This window comes from Magallana gigas, chromosome 6 (genome assembly GCF_963853765.1).
Source record: "Magallana gigas chromosome 6, xbMagGiga1.1, whole genome shotgun sequence".
Taxonomy (NCBI): Eukaryota; Metazoa; Mollusca; class Bivalvia; order Ostreida; family Ostreidae; genus Magallana; species Magallana gigas.
This window is the reverse complement of record NC_088858.1, coordinates 26087171-26099651: the sequence shown is the minus strand read 5'-3', so window position 1 is coordinate 26099651 and position 12481 is coordinate 26087171. Positions and strand designations below refer to the sequence as shown.

The window sequence follows — 12481 nt, the reverse complement described above, 5'->3', positions numbered from 1 at the left end:
ACGGTTCGTCGTAGAATTCACTTCATTTTTATATAAAAGCAGTAAAATTTTCTTTAAAAATAAGACATTCAGTATAATAAAATAAATAGTGCCTGTTTGGGAGGGTAACTGTTGAAATTGACAGCCCTCGAAAACCATTGTCAACCTCCGCTTCGCGTCGGTTGACAATAGTTTTCTCGGTGTGTCAATTTCAACAGTTACCCTCCCAAACAGGCACTATTTATATAATACCACAAAGCATTTTAATGTTTGATTAAAGAAAAAATTCCGCCAGCTATACCCTTTTACTTAAGTTAGTATTAAGTACTATAATACACATGCATAATGAATGACAGCGTACGCATTAAATACGCAAACTTATTTAATAATAAAAAAGGGGGTATCAAATCAAAACTTTCAGTAAATATGTACATCAATACTTTTGTCTTCAACAACGCCATAAGTCTAAGTGGAAAGAGGCGAAAATCACAGGGAGTTAGTGAACTGGAATTTCCTGGTAACGAGCACCTGTACACACGGTCCGGTAGCCAGAAGGTTCATTAAAGGGACTTGGAAACGATTTTAGACGAAACTTGTATTTTTATATATAAAATGGTGTACTTGCACATTTTGAAAGATTGACCAAAATTTGAATGTTAGAATTCAATTTATAAAAGAGATACAGAGGTACATGTAAGAGTTCATTGTTACGTAAACAAAGCTCCGGTCTTATATTTGTTTACAAATAATGTAAAGTATGGAATTACCATATCCTTGACAAAATGACCCGTGGAAAATAAGGTCAACCTATTCAATGTGTTATAAATAATATTATCAACAGAAGAAAGCAACATAAGATTGAAACTTATTCAAATAAAACAATAAAACACATATGTAAACGATATAACAAGCCTCGAGCTTTGTTTACAAAACAAAGAATTTCACAGTCTGTATCTTGCTTCTAACTCACTATTTGACTTTCAAATTTTGACAAAGCATTACAAATACCCATATTAATCATTCTAAACATTAAAAATGGAAAAATAAAATTAGAAATTTTGAGCTTAAATCGTGTCTTAGTCCCTTTAATCCGAAAGCCAACTAATCCGAAGATTCATTAGTCCAAAGGCCCTCTATTCCGAAGGGATAAAGGTCCGAAGTCAAAGTTTGATGTAGGTTTATATTCATATGGACATTTATATGAACAGTTGTTTTAGACCTTTTTTAAGAATGGCAATGCTCAATATGTGATATAACTATGAAATCATCTATATAGTTACAAAAGGGGTTCAACATAAGGACAACACAGGATTTATTCTACACATTCAATGTCCTGATATTTTGGATACGACTTCATAAAGCTGATTTTATTATTTCTAGTGTTGCTCTAGTAAGCGATGTGTCCCATGGGCCTCTTGTTATTTTTAGAATGATATAGTATACAATCTCCTATCCCTTCTTTTGCGGGAGATGATTAAACCTTCAAGCCTTGTAAACTTGTTTGTTCTTATTTTTTTCATAATAAATTTATAAAGGGTTGTTAATCTTGGTTTTCATTTACTTTGAGTTTGGTTTATTATATCTGGTTTATCTATAGTGAGAGTAAAGTCGTTTTCATACCTTATTTATAATTTCGTAAAGTTTAATTCCTAATGTAGAGGTCAAATTCAGTCTCAAAACAAAAATAAACACAACGCGAAGTACTGATAAAAACCTATACGGCACTGACCTGCTACATTATTTGTTTGTTTGTTTTTGTTTTTTGTTTTCAAAACGATCATACTCGATAAAATATCATTATAATCCCAAAGGATGTCATTTAAAAAAAATTATTGTAACTTTTCAACACATCTGTGTATCTATCATAAAATAATCGACGTGCTTACAAATAGATCATACTCAATAAAATGTCGTTCTAATTCTGAAAGATTTTATTTTGAAACATTTTTATTGCAACTTTTCAACACAGCTGTATCTATCATAAAAATTGACGTGCTTACAAAAAAGATCATACTCAGTAAAATATCGTTCTATTTCCGAAAGATATTATTTTTAAACATTTTTATTGTATATAACTTTCCAACACATCTGTATATATCATAAAAAAATTACCTGCTTTCAAATAGATCATAAAAGAAACCTAGAAGAGTTTCTAATTTTCTGTTATATTTTTTATATTATCTCTCTCTCTCTCTTTTTTTTTTTTTTTTTTTTTTTTAATTTTTTTTTTTTTTTTTGAGAGAGAGAGAGAGAGAGATAGAGAGAGAACTTGTTATTCCCATTCGAAAAACTGTAGTTCGAAAACATATTATTCCTATTTTGGAGAGTAACGTTCATGGGCAACAAAAATCAAATTCTTGTATTTGTGTTTCCCGAAATAAATTTGATGGGGGTATAAATGTACATATTTATGTATATTATGTTTATGTCAATTTAGATTAAAATTTGTTTTTGTTTTTGTTTTTGTGGTTTATGTAGACTTACCAAATATTCACATCCAATTCCAGTCCAAAATCTATCTCTCTCTTTCCACTTCAATGTGTGTAATGGTTTGGAAAAATCGATAAGAGTAAAATACAGATCTCTGCGAGCTTTGATCTGTGATAGATTGTGGAATCATAAGACCCCCCCCCCCCCCCCCCCCGTTTTGTTTAACTAAGACCCGCCCACTATGCACAGATCCACGCCTCGGCGAGTTAAAAGAACGACAACTCGCTCTGTGGGTAAGTTGTTTATTTTGACGGAAGACACGTGCGGGCAACTTCTAATCATGTTTGACAAGTAGGTCAGAGAAAGTCCATTCAGACCAGGGACAGGTGAGATCGGACAGGTATAAAGTGTACCACGATGGAGGTGTTTCAGATGGTGGAACTGGGGACCCAGGTCGTCACCTATCTAATGATGATTAGTGCAATGTAAGTCAATCATGATAATTTAAGGTCGAATGCACTACACAATCTGAAGTTACTGATGACGCGGCATGCTTTTAATTTAAGTTAAATTCAGTGTAGATAGTGTCCTTGTGAATGCAGTTGGTAATTGCATCACAGTCATGGTCTTATCAGTGTTGAAGTACGATGAGATATATAGCGACTGTCTGATAAACACTGTCCACTCTAAAGGGGGGGGGGGGGGGGGGGGTGACTGCCTTATCAGTGAGACTGAGATAAAATAAGGAAGTTAGAGTAAGAATTTCTATGGAGGAAAAGATAATGTTGGAAAGATTGTCTCATAATTGATCTACTAATGTTGATTTTAGGCACTTAATAAAAGAACAATTAAGTTTGTAAATTTGTTATAAAAAGTTGATTCATCAGCTACAGTATAGATAGAAAAAATACAATGTGCTGAATATTAGACAATATATATTATTATACTTTCATGTTAAATACTGAAATCTGATTGGTTTAGACACAGTCGATAATCCGTTCTATTACCCTCAGCATTAGCAACACACTTGGCAATGGGTAACATAACGAATTGTTACATGCGCGTAAATTATGCGCGTACGGTTCGCAGTAGAATTCCCATCATTTCTATATAAAAGCATTGTCGGTTGACAATGGTTTCCTCGGGGTGTCAATTTCAACTGTTACCCTCCCAAACAGGCACTATTTATGTAATATTATGTTTTAATTGTAAATTAAAATATGGCACAAAATGAAACGTAATGTCATACAGATTTATGCATTTATGACAAGTATTGAAGTTTCTGATTTAGGATAAAATTGAAGAGGTAAATAATAACAATTATAATACTGTAATAATAATAATATTAAATAGCTATTTTTGTGTAAAAGGACTATGTGCGGTATGGTCAAATATCTGCCCCCGATTTCAACCAATTTATAAATAGTATCGTATAAAAATGAAATCTTTACAAATCATTGTAAAGAGGATGCCTATAACTTTAATCTTGATTTTAGTCATTATGGCTCACTCACTGTTTATCTATGACGTCACTTAAATGACCTAATTCCCGCAAATTTGCAAACAAATGAAGATATTCTCATTTTTGCTTTATATTTTGCATTTGGAAGTATAGAGCGCAGGTCTGCTCAAGTGCAATTTTAACATATGTTTTTCTTCAGATAGTTATACATATTATACTAAAAAATGGTACTTGAGCAAGCCTGCGCTCGATGTTTCCCAGTCGAAAAACCATCGGAAAACACCCATATTTTGCTACAAAACATCAATTTATCAAAATAATGCAATATTCATGACGTCATTTCTACATTATGACGTCACTATGGTGATAACCTTTTACACCTTTATTTTCAATATGATTTTAACTATCTTTCACCTTATTTTAAAGCTCTTTCTGAAACTTTGATTTTGGGGGGCAAAAATTGCATAAAACCGCACTTAGTCCTTTGATAAAATGCAAAATCAATATAGATTAGAGTTTAATGGTTAAAAATGTGTGCTGATGGTTTGAAAAAGTAGTAAATTAGACAATACGTGTATGTTAATGTTTGATCTATATATATGACATAAAAATGACACAAAACATAAGAAAAACATTTTGCAGATTTCAGTTTATAAGTTAATGTTTATATGAACTGTTGTTTAAGAACTTTTTGAGAATGGCAGTACTCAATATGTGATATAACTATGAAATCAACTAGTTACAAAAGGGGCTTAGCATAAGAACATCTGTAAAAAAAAAAAAATTATTACAGGATCTATTCTACTCATTCATTGTCCTGATATTTTGGATATGACTTCATAAAGCTGGTTTTATTTTTAAGGCGTCGAGCTACTGCTCAGCAGCCTTCTAACGATCTTCTGGATTGGCAATCGTCCAAAAATTCATGCTCTGCACCGCCTTTTAAATGTGCACAAGAAATAATTTAGTTAATATATTAAACGTATTACAAGATTATTATTCCATTTATTCAACTGCATTGTGTACAAAAAATCCAATTTTGCCTCCCTGGTTATTGACAACTCATTGCATAAGTATAAATTTGCCTAATCAGGAATGGTGGATTAATATAATAAGGTGTAAACATTCACTAAATTATTGCTTATAATTGAATTGGAGACCGTGCCCGATATAAATAAAATTTGATATGTAAATTTATTTGTTATCGGGCACGGCCTCCAAAATGAATGTAAGCGATAAACGTTTATAGTGATTTTGTAGCAATGATGTACGACTATTAGTACTAAAATTCAAATTATTGATATCAATTTATAAATCTTTATAAAAGAAAATGTCAGCTCGACGCCTTTGTGGCCGTTCCGGCCTTTGATTTCTATTGGTGATCAGGTGAGCAATGTGACCATGGGCCTCTTGTTATTCTCCTATCCCTTCTTTTGGGGGAGATAAATAAACGTTCAAACCACAAACTAATGAATAAGTCCATTAGGTTTTGTTTCAATATGATTTCATTTTGCACTTAATAGGTATTTTAAATATGGCATTTAAAACTTCCATCAGTTAACTATTTTTGATATTTCTATTCCAAATTTTTCATTCGATTAAACATTAATTTTATTTTACAAGTTGATGTTTTTTGTTTTTTTTTGGCAAAAAGATTATACTTGATAAAATATCACTCTTATCCCAAAAGATGTTATTTTTAAACAGTTTGATTGTAACTTTTCAACACAGCTGTATATACCAAAAAAAATTGACGTGCTTACAAATAGATCATGCTCAATAAAATATCATTCTAATTCTGAAAGATTTTATTTTTCAACATTTTTATTGTATTTTTCCAACACATCTGTATATATCATTAAAGAAATATGTGCTTACAAATAGTTCATAAAATAAACGTAGAAAAGTTTCTAGTTTGAGAGAGAGAGAGAGAGAGAGAGAGAGAGAGAGAGAGAGAATTTGTTAAATCCTATTTTAAAACAGGAGGTGCTTTTTTCGAAGACTACATCTTTGTTGTCTGAGAATTGGATGACTCTCCTTCTTTAATCAAATGAATTATATGCAATTAACTTGTTATATTCCCATTGAACGTAGTTTTGTTCATAAATGTACATAATTCCTTTGTACAGAGGACTTGGGTTTTTTTTCTGATACACCTGAGATATGGCCTATCCTTCACCCAAAAAGAGAGATCAAGGATTATTAAAGGGTGAACAGCAATTTTGAGTTAAGATTCTAGATCTTAGGTCAAGGATGTGCAATAAATATTAGTTAAATTTTTTTTTTCTGTAGTATATTTTTTCTCCTGTTCATGCAGTCCTGTCCTGTTCAGCCCATACATCACCCAGGGGTGCTCATAATAAATGAAAAAGGATATGCAGTGACCTTGAACCAAGTTTATTGCTCGAAGGTCAAGGTTTGCCAAAGATCTCTGTGTGAAATCATTGTTTGGAGTATATTTTCTTCTCTTATAAGTCCTATTTATAGTTAGATCATCATACTTCATCCAGCAAATCAATGGTTTTTATTACAGGGTTTGAATGTTTCTGAATTAATTTCAAAGTTAAGGTCAAAGCATTAATTTTCTTTACAAGTCCCTTTCATCCTCGTTGTTTCTTGCTTATAAAACTTAGGCCCTTTGAAATGGCCACCCTTTTCAATGATCCAGCAGTATTAAATAAGTGGTAAATAATTAGAAATGGCAACTTTTGCAATGAATCTAACTTATCAAGATTTCCATCTAAACCATTATTAACCATAGCATTGTGTGAAAAAGAATACATAATTGTTCAAACCATATTTTTCCTCATTCAGGCTTTACATCCCCTGATGACACAGTTGAATGGTGATGAATACAATTAAGCTATGAGATAGGCAGTCGAACTCTGTTTATTTTGATTCGGCCTGGCATTGTATTGATCTGCATCAAGGGAATGTCTGTAATTGGAGATGGAATCATATGTACGTTGATTAATAGATTGCTCATTTCACAGGATTCTCTAATTTGTTGGTCGTTGATCATTTCCTATGGCTTCTCATAACCTTCTCACAACCCCAAGATTTAATGTAAACTCAGACCATTTCATTATCAATAGCCATAGCAGAGATGCAAGGAATGGCCTGTCTTGGTAGAAAATAAAAACTGATGGACATGATTAAATGGTATCAAACCAGAGAAATATTTACCAAGTCTTATACATGTTTGGAATTCTTGTTTTCATACATAACGTAATACAGTGAAAAGTTTTGGTTAATAAAGATGATATCAGGTAATATATTAAATAAATTTGATGAATATGTTGATTTAAATATATTACAGCTGATGTTAGATATATGAAGTAATGGTTAAAACAAGCAAAGGCTAGAAGCAGACAAGCTGCAGTTAAAAAATTCATTCCATTTCATTGGATGCTATTTGCTTTCTTCGGACATACATTTAAATTCATAATTATCGCATACCCTTAACTCATACCATAATTGAGTAAACAGCAGAAACAGTAAAATTTAAAAAAAGCAACTCGTAATATGTTTTAGTGCTCTGTTATTTTTATGGTAGGAGTTACATGTAGAGTTTCAAGCACCTCATTTGTAATTTGTAATGGATGTGCAGCTATTTCTCTAGTATGACTTCCGTTGACTATAATATAATTCAGAACTGCACTTAATTAAAACTACCGGTAAAAAAACAACAACTTAGTATTATATAAAAGCCATATTGGGATCAATGTGGCCATCCATCATTAAGATACCACTTAGTTATTAAAATTGTACTTTTCTCTCCCACTTGGCCCAATTTGGCTCTAAATTCATTCATAGAGTCCTTGTAGTTCATAAAGCATGTGCTAGTAACCTTTAATCCAAGTTTCCTAAAAGTTATGGTTAAAAAATGGTTTTAAATCGTTAAGTCCATAGCTAATGTTTTCTTACTCATTGTCACAATCTGAGGAGCATACCAACCGTTAAACCAAATTATTCTTATGGGTAAAAGGGTAAAATCAGCAGCAGAGTTAGAAAAAATTCTTGAATATTTTCCCTCTATGTCCTATTGGTTTATAAGTGTAACCAAAAATGGTCTAGCTGCAAGTAAAGTGTATTGTAATGACCTTGAAAGATGGGTTAAAGGTTAGAGGTAAAAGGCAAAACACATTCCGTTTCATGTCCTTTCTTATTAATGTTTCATATTAAAAGTGGAGACTTTGATGTTAAATTTTTCAAGCTAAGCTAGGGTTAATAAATCCAATCATCTTTTACATGTACATATATAAATAAAGAGAAGAGGAGTTGACATCACTTCTGCATGGCCAACAAATTGTTTGTTTTGGCCATTATCTGAACAGTGGTTTCTTAAATTAGAGTTTGTTATGCAGACATAAAGTTTAAAGCATATTGCAACAAAGAATGATGTCACTGCCCAGGGACCTAAAAATATTCTGTGTATCCATGAATCCCCAAGAGCCAATTTTAAGATCCAATTATTCATATAGAACTGTTAATATAATCAACTCAGACTTTTGTTCACTTACATAATTTGCTTTTATTCAGTGAGAGAATATTATGTTGTGTTTGGTTGCATGCAGTTGTTGTCAAAGAAGGACCGTTTTACATCATTTTTATAGGCTGTAAAACCTTGGAATTGAATAAAGAATGAATGAAATGTACTCGCTAATGGCTTTCTTTCTCTGCATTATGATTCACCACTTGAGGCAAGAGAGAGCAATTTTGGAATTGCAACAGATCAATGCAACTGGTGATGAATAATAAATGAAGGGCTCAGGAGGGTTCAATTTGTTTACACCTATATATTTGTGTGTGCTTTTAGCTGGAAATCAGTCTCAAAAATTGTTAGAAATGGGCAATAGTACAGTTCCCCCTAAAAATCAGTACGTGCTACATTATTATTGTCAATTATTGTGCAGTCTACAGAGACTGGGGATTGAGAAACTTTTCTCAGTCCTCTCCATTTTTGGACATAGCAATCATTGAATATTATGTATTCTTGTATATATATATTTCCTCACATGTTAAGCAAATGACACAAAATGATTGATGTAACATAGCATATGTATATAGACTTAATTGGTCAATTGGTATCTGTATCATCAATTAATGCATGTAGATTTTTGTAATGAATTAAGTGCATGTATTAATTTCAATACTTGTTTTTTGTAGCCCAGCATGTATAGCTGTGTACAAATCCAGGGACCCTAATAAGATGAACTATATATTCTGTTTATTAGGTCTCTTAAAGTAAGTACTAATTAGCCTTCTCTGCGGTACGTTTTTTTTCTGTCCATAGACCATGCATCTGCAGCACTAGCTGTGAACGGTCTAGTCTCTTACTACATTTTCTGGGGTTGCATTAATAAAAAGAGGTAATTGATGTTTGTTTTTAATTTTAAGCGCCTTTGCTGGAATAGTTTATGGACAGATCCTGAACAACGATGCTCTGATCACCATTAACTGGGTGTGTGCAGTCTTCCAGGCTGTGTTTGTGATGACAATTATACTCGTCAGTCAACCTAAGGTGCGTAGGACTAATTATCAAACACAGTAGACAATCTTTTTGCGGAGGGGAAGGAAAACAGATTTAATGAAGCTTTTGCATGAGCAGGGAGTGTTATCAACATCATTGATATTACAGCATTAATTGTAGATCTTGGGCTAGCTTTAAAATGTAAAAGAAAAATTGACAATCTTTCAAGTTTTTCTGGTACCTCCACCAGATCATCATCCTTTCTCTGTCAAGATTTTTTGTCAACCCCTCTCAACTTTGAAACTTAGCTTTATCTTTGAACCATACTAGTTGGATAGTTATTATTTGGTCATGTACCATTAAAAAATTAGATTTTGGTGAAGGGACAAGGTCATTCTGCTTGCCTCCAAAGGATTTTGATTTTATAAAATTTTACCCCTTAAAAAATCAGAAAGACCATTTTAATTTATAATTTTAACAACAGAAATAATGCTGGAAATCATTTATTAGGGCCCCACTTATTTACTGCAGGCACCCTATAATGATCAGTCTGTTCATCCGGGTTCCCTTGCCTCTCCCCTTGGCCCAATCTGGCTCATACTTCACCCACAGAGTGCCTTTTAGTAAAGGTGTGCAGTGATCTAGAACTTTGTTTATGTTAAGTCCGTGTCCGGGGCATATCTTATTTCTCCTTGGTCCAATCTGGCTCATACTTCACTCACAGAGTGTCAATGGTTAAATGGTGTGCAGTGATCTTAAACAAAATTTGAAGGTCAAGGGTCAGGGTCATGTCTAATCACACAAAAATCCTTTTTATATACTGTCCACATAGCCCTATTTAGCTCATACTTCCTATAAATAGATCTTTTGAGTAAAGGGTGTATAGTGACCTTCAACCAATTTTCAAGATTCCTTGTTGGGAGCATATCTTCTTTACCTTTGCTTCCATCTGGCTCATACTTCACCCATATGGTGTCTTTGATCAAAGGGTATGCACTGAACCAATCTACAAAGTCATAGTGGATTTCTTTATAATCAGTTTTATTCCGTAAATTAGTTTCCATTTTCTTAATCTTGCTCAGACTAAAAATAATGCCTGTATGTAAGGGCCCGGGTAATGAAATTGAATTAGAAGTTCTATGCCAGCTGGAAAATTTCTAAGTTACAGGTCAAGGTCAAAGCAAAATTATCTGAAATTCATTTTATTCTATTGTACTTAAACAGGACCTTTTGAGATGCTCACAATCTCAATGTTGTCTAGTTTTTATTAACCTGGAAAATGTGACTTTTTTCAAACACAGATATGCACTAGGTCTCTGATTGGATTGTCAACACCTAATTAATTTTAATCTGTGAATTAATGTCTACAATTCGATTTATCTATATAGATTTTTTTTCATTACTGTATATATTTTTGCAGAGCAAGCCTATGACACAAGCGACTATGGCAGGACTTGGACTCCTGACCTTCTATCAGTATCTAATACACGTTGTGGTTCACGAAAAAGCCATACTCAACATGCTTGGCATGTTCATGTTTGTTGTAGCAACAGTTACCTGGGCAACACCTGTTATGGAAATTGTAAGTGTTAAAATAAGATTTAAGAAACCACTGCAGTTTTATAACCACCCCCCCCCCTCCAAATAATTTTTTTTGGGGGGGGGGGGGTATATAGGAATCACCTTGTCAGTCTGTCCAGTCTGTCTGTCTGTTCATCATTTCCAGTTTCTATCTTTCTTATGCAGGAACATTGGAAGTTTCTACTTTACGCAAAGATTGCTAATGACCTAAGGGTGTGTCATGATATGACCCAAGGTCACTTTGGCCGGTTTAAGGTCACTTGAAGAAAAGTTCAGAATATGTGTCTAGTCTCTATCTTTCTTATGGAGAAACATTGGAAGTTCCTATTCACACAAAGATTGCTTATAGCACAAGGGTGTGTCATTATTTTGACCCAATGTCATTTGGGCAAGTTCAAGGTCATTAGAAAGAAAATTGTATAAATTTTGTGTCATATTTTTATCTTTGACAAATTAGAAGTTTCTACTTCACACAAAGATTGCTTGTGATCTGAGGGTTTGCCATGATTTTGACCCAGATCATTGTCAAAAAATGCATAAGTCCTGTCTCGGCCATATCTTGTAATGGAAAATGATTAGAAGCTTCCTATTTCAAACAGTGATTTGCTTATGACCCAACAATATGTTCTGACCTTAAGCTTTGGTCATTTGTGCAAGTTTAATGTCACATTAAGAAAATTGGTGCATTCTTTATACTTTCCAATTAGAGAAATACATAATTTATTATAGGAGTATCATTTGTGAGCTTCCTAACATTACCTCAAGTTATGTTTATAAATGCAATGTTCAAGTCAATCAAATTGAAATCAGAGTCTAAGTAAAAAGTACACTCTTTGAAAACCACTCTGTTTGAAATATTTTAATGAATTGTAGATTTTATTTGATCCTTTTAGTACAGTATGTGTATTAATTTTTTTCAGAGAGACTGTATGAGGAAGCAGAGTTCGGCCAATATATCGGTCTCCATGTTGATTGGTGGAATCGCCTGTGCCACCATGTGGCTATTCTATGGCCTTCTGTTAAATGACTTTTATATTTATGTAAGTGTGCCAGTGTCGGAAATTTAAGATGCTTGGTCCTCATTTATATTAAAAAGAATTTCTTGAATATCTCATACTGGAAAGTATGACGTTTCACTGTACTTAAATAAATGTGTACATGCTTGCCAATTTAAAAATCTACGTTACGTATAATAACATTTGGATAAAATCTAACTAAATCATATGAAATATGACAATGCTCTAAATAAATAAAAAAAATAAATAATTAGTATCAAAACTCTTTTATCTGTTAAAACGATGTATGGTATTAAAATTATTAACGGTAGGTTGTAAATATGCAGGCCTTTGTCATAACTTAGCTACCGTTTCATAATTACTATTATCATATGGTACTTTTATTTCAGTCTCCGAATATAGTGGGCTTGGCTACTAGTGCAGGCAAAGTGGTTTGTATAATGAAATATGGCTCAAAGAAGAGGACTGAATGAAAACCTGCATTAAGTAAAAGAAAAAGAGTGTTAATATATTTAATATTGAAATTCTCAAATGTGCCTT

At 32.8% G+C, this 12481-nt stretch overlaps 1 protein-coding gene across 1 annotated transcript; it reads left to right on the top strand.

The window, feature by feature from the left end:
• Positions 1-2692: 2692 nt before the first annotated feature.
• LOC105346770 (sugar transporter SWEET1) lies at positions 2693-12481 on the top strand. Its single transcript, XM_066088512.1, has 6 exons — positions 2693-2894; positions 9041-9118; positions 9272-9395; positions 10765-10926; positions 11846-11965; positions 12331-12481. The coding sequence occupies exons 1-6, from the start codon at positions 2827-2829 to the stop codon at positions 12412-12414; spliced, it is 636 nt and encodes a 211-aa protein (XP_065944584.1). The 5' UTR covers positions 2693-2826; the 3' UTR covers positions 12415-12481.